At 45.4% G+C, this 15,777-nt stretch overlaps 1 protein-coding gene across 5 annotated transcripts in view; it reads left to right on the forward strand.

The window, feature by feature from the left end:
• The window catches only part of PIKFYVE (phosphoinositide kinase, FYVE-type zinc finger containing), a 104,086-nt gene that overhangs the window by 24,406 nt on the left and 63,903 nt on the right, over positions 1–15,777 (forward strand). For 4 of the 5 annotated variants that reach the window (XM_082222112.1, XM_082222111.1, XM_082222110.1 and 1 more), the window contains 6 exons: positions 1,087–1,294; positions 4,030–4,119; positions 6,108–6,243; positions 8,856–9,013; positions 12,177–12,288; positions 12,521–12,568. In XM_082222112.1, coding sequence (XP_082078238.1) covers positions 1,087–1,294; positions 4,030–4,119; positions 6,108–6,243; positions 8,856–9,013; positions 12,177–12,288; positions 12,521–12,568 — 752 coding nt within the window. The remainder of the gene's footprint in view (positions 1–1,086; positions 1,295–4,029; positions 4,120–6,107; positions 6,244–8,855; positions 9,014–12,176; positions 12,289–12,520; positions 12,569–15,777) is intronic. The other variant, XM_082222113.1, reaches the window with a different exon arrangement.

The following is a 15,777-nucleotide window of genomic DNA, read 5'->3' on the forward strand; positions in this document are numbered from 1 at the left end:
TGGGGTTACTGCACCAGGATAGCAGCCCACCTTGCTTTTAAGTGTGAAGAAGTCCCACCAGGAGGCTTTACTCCCCATTTTTATGCCCAACCTGAAGAATCTGTGGCAAGAGCTGTGGGGAAGCCAGGTCAATAAGCTTCTGTAGGTGAAATCACTGCTCCTTAAGATCAAGGAAGGAATTTGTCCTGGTTTAGTTATGTATTGTGCACAGGAATGAGTGAGGTGAAGGGACCCCTGACCATTAGGACCAGTTGTGACCGACTCTGGGGTTGCGGCGCTCATCTCGCTTTATGGGCCGAAGGAGCCGGCGTACAGCTTCCAGGTCATGTGGCCAGCATGACTAAGCCACTTCTGGCGAACCAGAGCAGCGCACGGAAACGCCGTTTACCTTCCCGCCAGAGCGGTACCTATTTATCTACTTGCACTTTGAGGTGCTTTTGAACTGCTAGGTTGGCAGGAGCAGGGACCGAGCAACGGGAGCTCACCCCGTCACAGGGATTCGAACCGCCGACCTTCTGATTGGCAAGTCCTAGGCTCTGTGGTTTAACCCACAGCCTGCCAGTAAATTTTCTGGCTGGTGGGCTAGATTGTTATCACCCTTCTTCCTGGCAGGCCAAACTTGATGGGTGGGGCGTGATGTCACGATGGCGTCAGGTGATGTTGTGCTTTGAAGTCCCAGTTGTTGGGACTTCAAAGGGCAATGTTGCTTGAAAGCTCTTTTGCTGTTTGCAAAAGGCTTTCAGACAGCAGCACCTCCCTTTTCTGTTAGAGCCTTTGAGGCTGAAACTGGAGCGAGGAGGCAATGTCTGAAGCGCTTCACCAAAGAAACTGTTTTTCTTCCTTTCCGATCACCTGATGGGGAGGCGGGGGGGGGGGAGTGCTTTTTGGAAGCAGTGGCTGCTCGCATAAGAAGCCTCATGTACAGTGAATGCTTCCCGGAGGAGGGAGCTAATTTCAACTCACAGCTTCTCAAATCATAGAAAAGCCTGGTGAGAAAAACAATCTCAGAAAGTAGACTTTCTTTCGGATCCTTAGTTTCCCTGCTGTAGAGGGCAAGGCTGTTCAATCTTTCTTGTTTTTCGACAGGTGACCTCCGAGCTTGCACTTACTGCCGTAAGATAGCCTTAAGCTACGCTCACTCCACAGAGAGTAACTCCATCGGGGAAGACTTGAATGCTCTGTCTGACTCTGCCAACTGTTTGTCAGTACTGGATCCTGGGGAACCGCGGACTCCGGTTGGCAGCAGAAAAGCCAGCCGCAACATATTCCTCGAAGAAGACCTTACCTGGCAAAGGTATCAATATATCTGGTTTGGCGGGGAATCCACTTAGTTTTAAGTTTTTGGAATATCTTTTGTCCGCCCAGCCACACCATTTGTCTGCAATATTCTGCTTGAATGCAGTGGTCCAATCACACTGGCTGTTGCTATGGTATTGTGTTGATTTTGCACATCAGGTTTTGATAAGCCATGGCTTCCGTCAATAGTGGAATGGCTTAACTGACTTTGCCATATTGTCATCTTTGCCCCTTCCTCTGCAGTTAGGTTGTTAAAGCCGTCTATTGTGTCTGTCTCTCCCAGCAGATGCAGTCTCTCTCTACACCTAAAGGCTTAAACATTAATTGTGGTATATGCTTCCTTGAATGAGAGTCCACTTCAACAAATGTCTGCAAAACGCCACAATAAACCCATGACAGTGGTACCTCGGGATGTGAACGGGATCTGTTCCGGAGACCTGTTTGCATCCTGAACGCAATGTAAGCCGTGACGGCGCGTTTGTGCGGGTCACGTTTTGCCGCTTCCGCACATGCGCGTGACGTCATTTTGAGCGTCTGCGCATGCGGCGAAACCCGGAAGTAACGCGCTCCATTACTTCCAGGTTGCCGCGGAGCGCAACTCGAACATGCTCAACCCGAAGCACATTCAACCCGAGGTATGACTGTAGTCTTCAAGGTGCCACTGAGATACTTTCCTCTTCTGACCCCAAAGGGCTTCCAATCTTATGGTAGACACAAGGAAACAACAACAGAAGGGGACAAGTGGAAGTGGGCAAAGAACATGCCATTAATTCATTTACACATATCTTCAGCTTGGTTATTACTACAACAATTTAAAAAACCCTGTCTGCTGCTGGGTCCACATGCATGCTACAATCAAGCAGCAGACCCAAGAAGGAGGGAGTCCCCCCCACCCACCGCCCATTCTTCTCCCTGGATATGTGGGGCAAGGAAGGAAATGTCATTCCCGCCACAGGCTTGCTGGCTCAGTTGTTTCTTAAAACAGCTTATGGTGTTGTGTGTTTGGCTTCCACATGCATAGCTCAGTTGGCAGAGCATGATCTCAGGGTTATGGGTTTCAGCCCAGTTGGGCAAAAAGATTCCTGTAACACAGAGGTTGGACTAGATGACTCTCGTGGCCTCTTCCATCTCTACAATTCTATGGTTCCTCATCCCATGTGAGCAAGGGGGTGGGGAGAACTGTTGCAAAGGAGACCTTTGGGTCAGGCCCTCTGCTCCTGGTTCTGCCACGATGGAAATGAGCACAATCTGGTGGTTTCATTGGCACAGGAGAGAGTTTCTAGCCCCCTCAAGGTTCTATCAGTTATCAGTTTTTATGATTTTTTTTAAAACAGTAAGGTGTATTTACGTATATGTAAACAGCTTGGGGATCTTTCAAATAAGTCTGATGGATGTTGATGAAAAATGCATGATTGGACACGCTTTGAGCGCCTGAACTTTCCTAGCTTGAATCTGAAAGGAAGAGATGCATATTTTGTAAATCTCAAAGTGAATTCAGACAGCTCTTCTCGGTCCGAGTCCTTTTAGCAATCCCGCAGCTTTATTGAGGCTGGAATTCTGTAAAAGTGTTCAGTTGAGACGTGGTTTTATGGCTTCCTAGTGATGGATCAGCTTGCAATATGTTAACATGAACTGCTGCAACTAAGAGAACCCTCCAGCAACCTCTGTAGGCAAACACTGAAGTTGCTCGTCAGTGATAAGCTGTAGTAAAACATCTGACCTGTGGTGTGAGGGATAAATTCTGCCTTGTTTCTTTTTCACTTTCTAAGTTTGAATACAGCACCCTCTGCTGTCTGTGAGTTGAAAACAATTATTTTCAGTATTGTCGAAACATTGAGAGATTGGCGTATGCATTCCCCAGCCAGCATACTCCTGGAACTGAACTCTCAGTATAGAGGAGTGCCTCTGAGCATGTACAGACTGCTTTTCCTTAGCAGCATTGGCCACTGTAAACAACTTCTGTTTTCCTGAAGGGCATTTTGATGTAGGAGGCACCTCCTTCCCTATCCCTGACCAAAAGAAACTCGGCTTGCAGAAATAATTGAGAGCAATTCTGGGTGGTCAACAAAACAGTTTTAATATTTTACAGCCCTGGATTACTGGGATATGTAACCTGCCCTATTCTTTTCAGACTCAAATTTATAAAAAGACTTTAAAACCCCATATTCCAGACTGCAAAATTCTAATGATATTGTGATGTGGAGTGGGGAACAGGGATGCATAGAGAAAATTCTTGTTATAGTCGTACCTTGGAAGTCAAATCGAATCCATTCCGGAAGTCCATTCGACTTGAGAAACGTTCGACTTCCAAAGCGTGGCTTCTGATTGGCTGCGGGAAGCTCCTGCAGCCAATCAGAAGCTGAAGAAGCCTCGTCGGATGTTTCGATCTGGGGTTTTGATCTTTCAGGAGCCGGAACGTTCAACTCCCAAGGTGTTCAGGAGCCGAGGTACGACTGTACTTTTAAATGACTTTGTTTTTCTTATCCTTAGTTCCGCCTCCCCCTTGCAGAATTGCAATCTTCCACAGCATTTGAGAACTTGTTGCTTGCTATAGCTTTTAAGGAAGCACTTTAAAACATTTCTCCTTTCAAAGAACAATTGTAAGGAATATAAATCCGCTGCTTTTTAAGTCCTGGGAGCACTCACTGAGTTGTGGCGTAATAATAATAGCTTGCTTTAGTTGCAGTAATTTGATGCTAATTGCTGCTTAAAAACAGTGTCATTTACTTGCAGCTTGATTCACCCAGACTCTTCATCCTCCACGTTATCGACACGTCTTGGATCAGTTCAGGAGGAAGCAGGGAAGTCTCCTGCTCGGAATAGGTAAGCCACCCACTCTCAAGCTTATGTGTGTATGAAGTTGCATCTGTGGAAATGGCACACTGCGGATCCCGTGTAAAGTTTATTTCTGCGGATGAAGTCTTAAAATGACATTGACTTTCCGTCGAAAGATGATTGTGTCCTTTGGTTATGGAGCGACATTACGATGATATTTGCTTGACATCACTGTGTTGTCCTCGATAGTTGGCAAGAGATCTGCAAACACAGCATGAAGTCTATAGTTCAGGTCTCGTGTTGAATGAAATGACATCAGAGATGTTGGACATGTGGAATAACTTTTCCCTATCGCTGGTCCTTTCTCTGGATGGTTGGGGGATTTAGTGGGCTGTTCCAAAAGGTTGATAGTGGCACATTTTTGTGGACCAAGGGTGTTCTTGCTGGTCCAAACCTTAGCCTTGCTAGTGACCCAGTATTTGGGGTGGGTGCGCAATTGTATGTGTTGCTGTCACCTTTCTCACAAATCTTGATGGCATATGTCCACAGGATTTTGAGGAGGTTAACTTCCAGGGCTCGTTTCTTCTCTCCACAGTAGAAGATGTACAGATTACCATATTTTTCACTCCATAAGATGCACTTTTTTCTTCCTAAAAAGTAAGGGGAAATGTCTGTGTGTCTTATGCAGCGAATGCATGGTCCCTGGAGCTGAATTGCCCAGGGGCAAAAAGCAGATCATGCTTTTTTTTTTTTTTTTTTTTTTTGAAAGAGGGAAGTGGGTGTTGAAACAAAGCCGCTGATCGTTTGTGGGGAGAGAGATAAGGGACACTAGAGATAAAGGAGGCTGCCTGGGAGGGGGGAGGTAAAGACAGCAAACTTGCAAGGAGAGGAGACAGGAAGACTAAAGCAATAAGGAGAGAAATTAGAAGAAAAGGAGGAGCAAAAAACTGCTCCAGCTAAGGAAAAGACACTAAGGCAAACAAAGGGAAGGGAGTGTTGAAAGGAAGCAGCTGGGATTGGGAGAGAGATAGGGGATGCAATAAAGGAGGCTGCCTGGGAGGGGGGAGGTAAAGGCCCATGGATCCTCAGGGTTTTTAGATTGGGTCACCCCAAATTCACCATCAGATCACATAGCATGTCCATGGCTACAAGCCTGTGGCAAAAAAATCATGCACCCACTGTTGCGTGGGGCCGCAATGGCACAAAAAAGTGGTTACAAAGCACAGATCCACAGGATCCTCAGGATTTTTGCATTGGGTCACCCCAACTTCTCCATCAGATCACATGTCTGTGGCCACAGCATGAACCACAAAAATGATGCATCCACTGTTTCGTTCAGAATATTTTTTTTCTAGTTTTCCTCCTCTAAAAACTAGGTGTGTCTTATTATGGTCAGGTGCGTCTTGTGGAGTGAAAAATGCGGTACCTTAGATACTTAGGTCAGCTGGAAGATCAGTGTCTCTCCAACTCCTTTACTCTTGAAATAGTCAAGGCCTGGTGTTTTACTTTCCATTGCCAGCCTTACGGCAAGGAAGCAGTCTTGCCAGAGGCATTTATAAGAGGTGCCTTCACACAGAATCAGAGGGTTGTAGAGTTGGAAGGGACTCTGAGGGTCATCTAGTCTGGGGCTCCAATTTGCTCCCAAAGTCTTCCCATCGAAGGTTGCCCTAAAATGGAAGTTGGTCCTCTGAATTATTATTAAGTAGACTGATCTTAATTTCCCCCATATTAGAGTTAGTGGACAGGGGAGGGGATTAGTATATCAAGCAGGCTCCTCCTTACTATTTGAGGAAGGGGAAAGAATCTCACTTGGGACAAATCAGCTTCATAGTTTTGCACTGAGATCCCAAAAGCTTATTTCCAGTTGCGGATTTTCAAAACGCTACATTGACTTTGAGAGAGAGAAAGAGAGATGGGCATTACTTGGGAGGTTCCTTACCTTAACTAACGTTGTAAAATCTTGGACCTGCTCTGTTAAACTTTAATTTTTAAGAGCTGGAGTGAGCTTAAAGGCATTGTTTTCTTTCTCCTGCCAGATCAGCCAGCGTTACTAACCTGTCCCTGGATCGCTCTGGATCGCCCATGGTCCCTTCCTATGAGACATCTGTCAGTCCACAAGCTAACCGCACATACGCCAAGGAGGCCAACGAGGACGAGCGCAAAATTCTCCTGGTACATGTCAAGCAGTTTTTTAAAAAAAATCTTTCATTCTTCTTGCAGAAATCTGTAGTGTCTTTCTGCTTTGGGGCTCCCTGTTTCTTAGGTGCAGTCGCCTTGTGCTCTTCTCTGGCTGCGGTTTATGAACTGTTGTAATGCTATTTGCAACCCACCCTCATGGGCTATCCCATTTTATCTTCTTTATAATCCTATATGTATGTAGGTTTGAAAAGGTACTTTTATACCACTACCTAGTTTTTGAAGAGATGTAAGAGTTTTCAGCTTCAGCATGGAAAGATTAGCAACTATATATATATATACACACACACACACACACACACACACCTTTAAGGAACTGCTAAACCCTTGTGTCGTTAGGTCTGAGAATGCAACTGCGGTGGTTGTTTGAACCAGTTTTGCAAGAGAAAATGCTAGCACTTTATTCCGTTTGTCTCTCTCTGTGTGCGCGCTTCCATGCCATTTATTGGCTTTCTATGCCGTGTAAGACTATTTACATATTTACCGTATTTTTTGCACCATAACACTCACTTTTTTCCTCCCAGAAAGTAAGGGGAAATGTCTGTGCGTGTTATGGAGCGAATGCCTGTGGGTGGCGGGGGGGATCTGCTGCAGTCGTGAGCAGAGGATCCATGGTTCCCCTTCCTTCCCTCCTCCGTGGTTACAAAGCATGGATCCACATGGATCCTCAGGATTTTTGCATTGGGCTACTCCAAAATCACTGTCAGATCACATGTCTGTGGCCACAGCATGAACCACAAAAATCATATATCCACTGTTTCGTTTAGAATATTTTTTTCTTGTTTTCCTACTCTAAAAACTATGTGCGTGTTATGGTCTGGTGCGTGTTATAGAGCGAAAAATACGGTAATTTAATGCATTTATATCCCACCTTTTTCTCCCAAGGAGCTCATGGTTCTCCTGCTGCTCAGTTAATCCTCACAACTACCCTGTGAGGCTGAGAGGCTGTGATTGGCTCAAGGTCACTCGGTGAGCTTCGTGGCCGAGCGGGGATTTGAACCCTGACCTCCCAGGTCTCTAACCACTACACCACACTATCTTTTTCAGGGATACTGTTGCTTCAGTATCATAGGACTAATTTATATCTGAGAGCCAGTGTGGTGTAGTGGTTAAGAGCGGTAGACTCGAAATCTGGTGAACTGGGTTCGTGTCTCCGCTCCTCCACATGCAGCTGCTGGGTGACCTTGGGCCAGTCACACTTCTCTGAAGTCTCTCAGCCCCACTCACCTCACAGAGTGTTTGTTGTGGGGGAGGAAGGGAAAAAGGAGATTGTTAGCCGTTTTGAGATTCCTTAAAAGGGAGTGAAAGGCGGGATATCAAATCCAAACTCTTCTTCTTCTTATATGCAAGCATGCATATTGCGCTTAAATAAGAGCTCCTCTCCCATATGACTTTCAGCTAAATATCTCAACTACTTTTGTTGAAAAGTAGTTTGTTTGAGATGACGTCTCAGACAGGTAGGTGCTTGCTTGATGTTGCCACCCTGGACTCCTTTGGAAGGAAGGGTGGAACAGAAATTTAATAATAGTAATAATTTGTATATAATTTTTGAATGAGTGAGCATGTCTGAATTATCCCTAATTATGATTTGTAATACATTGTGGTATTCATTGCTGCTTCAAAGACCTGCCTGATGTAAGGGAGAGCCAAGCAATCTCTAGTTAGCTGTTCTAAGTGTGAAGAGCACAAAATGTTCAGCAGAGCTTCGTTTATTGCTCTACCTGAAGACAGAATCAACAGACGGACACACATGTCTGCTGGTGAAGAAGGGAAATTTGACATTTTAATCTTTCTCCCCCTTCCGCAAGCGCTTGCAGTCTGAATAAAAAAAGATAACAATAAGATAATGGCCAAGTTTTCTCCTGGTGCAGATATGTACTCAGGTACAATGTGCATACCGTATTTTTCGCTCTATAGGACGCACCTTGTTTTAGAGGGGGAGAACAAGAAAAAAAAATTCTCCCCCTCTCTGCTCAGCTCCCCTTCAGCGAAGCAGCAGGAGAAACGGAGCCCCTTCCATTTCTCCTCCCGCTTAGCTGAAGGGGCACAGCGCAACTCTCCCTCTCTGCTGAATCCTGGAAAGTATTGCTCTCCCGGCTTCAGCAAAAGGAACCCGAAGCCTTTGGAGCGCAGCGCGAGTTCCCGCTGCGCTCCAAAGGCTTCGGGCAGCTATCCCTGAAGCCTGGAGAGCAAGAGGGGTCGGTGTGCACCGACCCCTCTCGTTCTCCAGGCTTCAGCGAAAGCAACGCGTAGCCTCCGGAGCGTGTAGGGAGCGCTCCCTTTGCGCTTTGGAGGCTTAGCGTTGCTATCGCTGAAGCCAAGGAGCCTGCATTCGCTCCATAGGACGCACACACATTTCCCCTTAATTTTTGGAGGGGGAAAAGTGCGTCCTATAGAGCAAAAAATACGGTACATAGCCCTGCCTTTTTAACGAATGTGTATAACAGAACACTGCCTTCGGTGCATCGCGGGGTGGGGACGGTGCAAATCACTTGCAACAGATGTAAACAGCACTTCCCAAGACGGCGGGAACACTTAAGCCCACCAAACAGATGCTATCTAAAAGTGTCATCACTCTTGCCTCGCAGGACTCAGTCCAGCTAAAGGACCTGTGGAAGAAAATATGCCATCACAACAGTGGCATGGAGTTCCAGGATCATCGCTATTGGCTGCGAACGCATCCCAACTGCATCGTGGGGAAGGAGCTGGTCAACTGGCTCATGAGGAACGGCCACGTCACCACCAGGTACCGGGCAACCCTGAGTTCATGACTGTCTCATTATTTCATGGCTCAGGGGATTACTGGGCTTTTATGAACTAGTTATATCCATGAAGGGAATGTGTTCTCTGTATTTATTTTTTTAGATTACAACCAAATTATGAAATGCAAATGGTATTATAAAGCATAAACCCTCAACCCACCCACCCTCATCCCATTTCTAATCCAAGGTAGAAAATGCTACTCTGTTATCGTAAGGTAGTTGTTTTGGGGCTTGTTCTAAATCGGTGGTTCTCCTTCTGTGAATGTAATACAGTGGTACCTCGCAAGACGAATGCCTCGCAAGACAAAAAAACTCGCTAGACGAAAGGGTTTTTTGTTTTTTGAGTTGCTTCGCAAGACGATTTCCCCTATGGGCTTGCTTCGCAAGACGGAAACGTCTTGCAAGTTTGTTTCCTTTTTCTTAACACTGTTAATACAGTTGCGACTTGACTTCGAGGAGCAACTCATAGAACGCGGTGTGGTAGCCTTTTTTGAGGTTTTTAAAGACTTTGGTGATTTTTGAAGCTTTTCCAAAACTTCCCCGACACCATGCTTCGCAAGACGAAAAAAATCGCAAGACGAAAAAAATCGCGGAACGAATTAATTTCGTCTTGCGAGGCACCACTGTATAAGTGCCATTCCTCAAATTATTAATTTGCTTTTTCTGCTGAGTCCCAATATGTTTTAAACAATTATTCCTAATTATTATAACCCTTTGCCGTCTGCATTCAATTAGAATGTGTGCGGTCCTCAACTTTCCTTCCTTCCTTCCATTTCGCTATGACCTAAGTATGCTGTAGTTGAAAAAATAATCAGCTTTTAAAATAAGAATCTTGTCCTGATAGGGAGTGGACCAGGTGACCCTCAGGGTTCCTTCCACCTCCACAATTCTGTGATTTAAAAATATTCCAATATTGCTAATGTGTCGTAGCCTGCACGTTCATATTTGTGTTAATATTGTACTGCTTCCAAACAGCAGAACACACAGAGTGTTCTAAAGTGAAAATGTGTTCCTCTCCAATGAAGATCCTTCCAACATTGACCTTTTATGAAGCATGCTATGTGGACCATTTTTATTTTATTTTAAAACATGTACCGTATTTTTTGCTCCATAAGACGCACCTAGTTTTTAAGAGGAAAACAAGAACAAAAATATTCTGAACGAAACAGCGGATGTATGATTTTTGTGGTTCATGCTGTGGCTACAGATATGTGATCTGATGGTGAGTTTGGGGTAGCCCAATGCAAAAATCCTGAGGATCCATGTGGATCTGTGCTTTGTAACCACTTTCTTGCACCATTGCGGCCCCATGTAACAGTAGGTGCGTGATTTTTTGGTGCAGGATGTAGCCATGGACATGCTATGTGATCTGATGGTGAATTTGGGGTGACCCAATCTAAAAACCCTGAGGATCCATGGGCTTTTACCTCCCCCCTCCCAGGCAGCCTCCTTTATTGCATCCCCTATCTCTCTCCCGATCCCACCGATCAGCTGCTTCCTTTCAACACTCCCTTCCCTTTTGTTTGCCTTAGTGTCTTTTCCTTAGCTGGAGCAGTTTTTTTACTCCTCCTTTTCTTCTAATTTCTCTCCGCATTGATTTAGTCTTCCTGTCTTCTCTCCTTTCAAGTTTGCTGTCTTTACCTCCCCCATTCAGGCAGCCTCCTTTATTGCTAGCGTCCCTTATCTCACTTGCGACCAGCAGCTTTGTTTCAACACCCACTTCCCTCTTTTTTTTTTTTTTTTTAAAAAAAAGCATGATCTGCTTTTTGCCTCTGGGCAATTGGCTCCAGGGACCATGTATTCACACCATAAGACATACAGACATTTCCCCTTACTTTTTAGGAAGAAAAAATATTGTGTCTTATGGAGCGAAAAATACGGTATATGCCATTTATCTGGGAAAACCCCTCCAAAACAATTTACAAACTTTGCTTTCATCAGTCCCAGATAGGAGTTGCTATCCTAACTATCTGGAGAGAACCAGATTATGGAAGCCTGTCTGAGGGCTTCTCCATACCTCCACTTGCCCTGTCATTTCCCCGTGGGGAAACCCGAACGTTTGCACTGAATTGGAACAAACGGCCACTGGATTTCGCATGGATTTCCACTTGTTCTGATTTAGGGTCCAAGAGAGGCCTGTCCCAGGGAAAGTGTCGCGGGAAAAGCATAACCACTCTGATCAGGGCCTAGAAATTGTAGGTCAAGTGGGTAACTGCTTGGAGGCTATGCTTTTTAGATTTGCTAACTTACTTGGCCAAACCTTTATTAGGAATTGCAAATCAAGCTGATGGACAATGCTGAGATGGCAAAGCTGACTGGAAAACTCAGAAACCAAGAGGATAAAAACTTTTAAGCTACTTAGGAGACCACTGTAAGCAGATGGAAACAAGAGCAGGATTTTCATTCACTTGTAGCGTAAAAATCACTATGGATAATATGGTTTGATATAAGAATTGGAGTATGGATGAATATGCAGTTGTAGATGTTTGAAATGAGACCCCGTGGAGGGGATGAGGGGAAGTCCTGAGATTTGGAAAATCTTTTTATATAGATATGTATGTTTGTTTTACTTTTTGCTTATCTGTATTTTGTATTTGTAAAATTAATAAAAATGAATTCAAAAAAAGAAAAATATTAGGCATTGCAAAAATGCCTAATAAAATGAATTGCCTCATAAAACATCCACGTATAAAATTTTCAAATACCGTATTTTTTGCTCTCTAAGACTCACTTTTTCCCTCCTAAAAAGTAAGGGAAAATGTGCGTGCGTCTTATGGAGTGAATGCAGGCTGCGCAGCTATCCCAGAAGCCAGAACAGCAAGAGGGATTGCTGCTTTCACTGTGCAGCGATCCCTCTTGCTGTTCTGGCTTCTGAGATTCAGAATATTTTTTTTCTTGTTTTCCTCCTCCAAAAACTAGGTGCGTCTTGTGGTCTGGTGCGTCTTATAGAGCAAAAAATACGGTATATGCAAATAAACAACCATGTAAAATAGTAACAACGAGGATTTTCATTGGAATTTCTTCCCGCTAAATAGTGTCTTTTACAAACAATAAAGACTGCAACTCAGTATTTGTGAAGCTTTCACTTTGGGCTTAGAAATGTTTTTGGTAACTCACTTGCGATTCGAAACCTATCTTTTTTTCCAGAGCTCAAGCTATTGCAATTGGTCAGGCTCTGGTCGACGGGCGCTGGCTGGATTGTGTCAGTCACCACGATCAGATTTTCAGAGATGAGTATGCGCTCTACAGACCACTGCAGGTATGGATTTTGTGTGTGTGGTGATTTCACACGTGAATTGGGCTGCTGAACGAATTGCTTTCTGCTGCTGTGTAGTGGTTTTTGACTTTTTGGTCACCCAGATATAAAGAAAATCCTTAATGGGCCATGGCAATTTCCCCAAGGCTGTGTATTCAGGCCGTGCATTTGCTTGTTTGAAAAGGTGTGCAAAAGCAACTCTGATAAGTCACTAATGTAAACTAATTCACTTAAGGTCAAGAAATGTAGCAAGAAGGCTGAGAAACCTTCCGTGAAAAGAAAGGTAGGCATCTTCCAGGTAACTGGAGAAGAGAAGTTGGCGGATCGGGAGGAAACGGGATGAAGGGGAAGTTTTTAACGAAAAAAGTGACTTTTAGAAATGAGATGTATCAAGCACAGATCGGTTTAGGCTGTCTCAGAAAAAGGTGTTGTGTATTAGATTGCCCCTCAAAAGCTTTCTCATTAAGGGCTTTGCGACAGCCTTAAAGACTCCCGTAAAGCAAATTCAAGGAAGAGGCTGAGCAATTTAGGTATTTTCTAATGGCCCAAATGTTTTGACAGTAGTGGCTTCTTCACTATGGGGGTGAGCTGGAGAGGTTTCGGCAAAGACCCTGGTAGCTTTCTGACAAAGTAGCATAATTTATGAATGTACCAAAAAGTGAGGCATGATAGTAATTGGGCAGGTACTCAATGAGAGTCACTGTTTACATCTAGGAACTTCTGGCTTCCTCTGACGCATTGTGCCAGTACTCCGGGCTAGTGGGGCATCTGGAAGGGAAGCATAAATCAAAATGAGTCATTGCTTGGTGGGCAGCCCCCCCTCCCCCCGTGTCCTGGAGAAGATAACACAACACAATCAGTGGGCTGGGGGGGGAGAATTCACCCACTATTGGATTTTTTGGCAATCTTTTTTTAAAAAATGAAATGCCTGTTGTGGGGGAATATATCCTGATTCGTTTAGCTGCTACTTTCTCAAGTTGCACTCCAGTGCCACAGCCAAGACTTTCATTTGGCTGGATGTAAGTGCTGCTTGATGGGGACGCAGGTGGCGCTGTGGGTTAAACCACAGAGCCTAGGACTTGCTGATCAGAAGGTTGGCGGTTCGAATCCCTGCGATGAGCTCCCGTTGCTCGGTTCCTGCTCCTGCCAACCTGGCAGTTCGAAAGCACGTCAAAGTGCAAGTAGATAAATAGGTACCACTCTGGCGGGAAGGTAAACGGCGTTTCCGTGCGCTGCTCTGGTTCGCCAGAAGCAGCTTAATCATGCTGGCCACATGACCCAGAAGCTGTACGTCAGCTCCCTCGGCCAGTAAAGCGAGATGAGTGCCGCAAACCCCATAGTCGGCCACGACTGGACCTAATGGTCAGGGGTCCCTTAACCTTTACCTTTAAGTGCTGCTTGAAGACTGGAGTTGAGCCGTTTCTGGTGCTTTAGTCGTCCCTGGTTCACATTGCTGTCGTGAGATTGGACAGGGGCAATGTGGGACTATGTGGAGTGACATGGGATCTGCCTTGGGTCTAGGACAGGCATTCCGAAACTTGGCCCTCCAGCTGTTTTGGGACTACAACTCCCACAATCCCTAGCTAACAGGTCAGGGATGATGGGAATTGTAGTCCCAAAACATCTGGAGGGCCGAGTTTGGGGATGCCTGGCCTAGGATGTGCATATACTGTAGTACTCAGTGAGGCATGGTGGAGGATGCTGTCTTTGTAATGCTTTAGTAAGCCAGATCACGGCTTAATGTGAGCAGGCAAACACTCCTGTACTGCTGGGGTAAAGATTGTGGCCACTGGGCCTCTTCCCTGGTTGTCCAGCTCACAGGGCTGCTATCCAGGGCTGAGCTATGGTTTGGCTTGCATTAAATCTGAACCTTAAAAGACAGCATCTTAAAAAGCAGAGACATTACCTTGCCAACAAAGGTCCGTATAGTTAAAGCTATGGTTTTCCCAGTAGTGATGTATGGAAGTGAGAGCTGGACCATAAAGAAGGCTGATTGCCGAAGAATTGATGCTTTTGAATTCTGGTGCTGGAGGAGACTCTTGAGAGTCCCATGGACTGTAGGAAGATCAAACCTATCCATTCTTAAGGAAATCAGCCCTGAGTGCTCACTGGAAGGACAGATCCTGAAGCTGAGGCTCCAATACTTTGGCCACCTCATGAGAAGAGAAGACTCCCTGGAAAAGACCCTGATGTTGGGAAAGATGGAGGGCAGAAGGAGAAGGGGACAACAGAGGACGAGATGGTTGGACAGTGTTCACGAAGCTACCAGCATGAGTTTGACCAAACTGCGGGAGGCAGTGGAAGACAGGAGTGCCTGGCGTGCTCTGGTCCATGGGGTCACGAAGAGTCGGACATGACTAAACGACTAAACAACAACACATCTGAACCTAGGCTCATGGTTTGTCTCGCTCCAGGCAAACCACAAACAGCAAACCAAGAACAAACCTTGGTTACAGATTCTGGTTTTTCTGGAGCAAGACAATCCACAAAACTGGGTTGGTTGTGATGCTAAGCCAAAGAGTGGCTCAGCCCTGGGAGAAGCTCCATTTGCTCATTCATGCCAACCCATGTTTTCTCTTAGTGTGGTGTGTAAACCTATTTATAGTATGCAAGCTGATCTGCCTTTATGTTTGCCTTAGTTGCAGGTGTAGAATCAAATCAGTCTGACTCAGGGTGAAATCTGGTGCCCGGTGGTTGTGCAACTGCCAAAAAAAGTCCGCTATCATTTATATATTAGAAATGATAGTGCTGGAATGAAAATGAACTTTTTTTAGAGGAGTCGGGGAAATGGGGTGGGGAAAATAAGGGGCCCCTTTTATTGTAATGCTGTGAAAACCTTAGTAAACTATAGATAAAAAAGACCTGTGTAATAGTGACTTTAGCTCTTATCTAAAAGAGAAGGTGTTTAGCTTCTTTGGTTGCCAGAGAGCTCCTTTGGTTGCAAATGTGTGAATAATTCTGGGCGGAATCTTGGAAGCTTGAATGGTTGCTGAATAAGGGGTTATATGTCAATTGATAAGCCTTTACAGGTCCTTGTTGCACTCTGTGTGTACCAGAAATTGGCTGAAGCTACAATCCTGTATGCATGCCCATTTAACAAAGTAGTCCTTGTTTCCAAACAACTATGCAAAATGGAGAGAAATTGTCAGAGCTGCCACCCAGTCCCAGCTCACATAGGACCAAGTCCGCCAGCGTTCACTTTATAAGAGTCTTTATTAAGTTACAGGTTTCATTTCCGAACTGCCGCGTGCAGCTCTACACCTTCTGCCCTAGGTCGGCGAAGACCCGTCTGAGTCCCCGCCTCTTGCACACCAGCTTAATACCCTAGCCTTGCTCCACCTCCTTCGCCTCTCCCTACGTCTCTGGGTCCTTCTGCCCCCCTGGGCCTCCTCCCTTCTACTCTCCTCTGACGCTGACCCCCCTGATCCTTCTGCCTCCTTGCGGCGGGCTTTAGGACCTGGCTCACTCTCCGGGCTGCTTACTGCTCCAGCT

This window comes from Podarcis vaucheri (assembly GCF_965113315.1).
Source record: "Podarcis vaucheri genome assembly, chromosome: 1".
NCBI classification, from domain to species: domain Eukaryota; kingdom Metazoa; phylum Chordata; class Lepidosauria; order Squamata; family Lacertidae; genus Podarcis; species Podarcis vaucheri.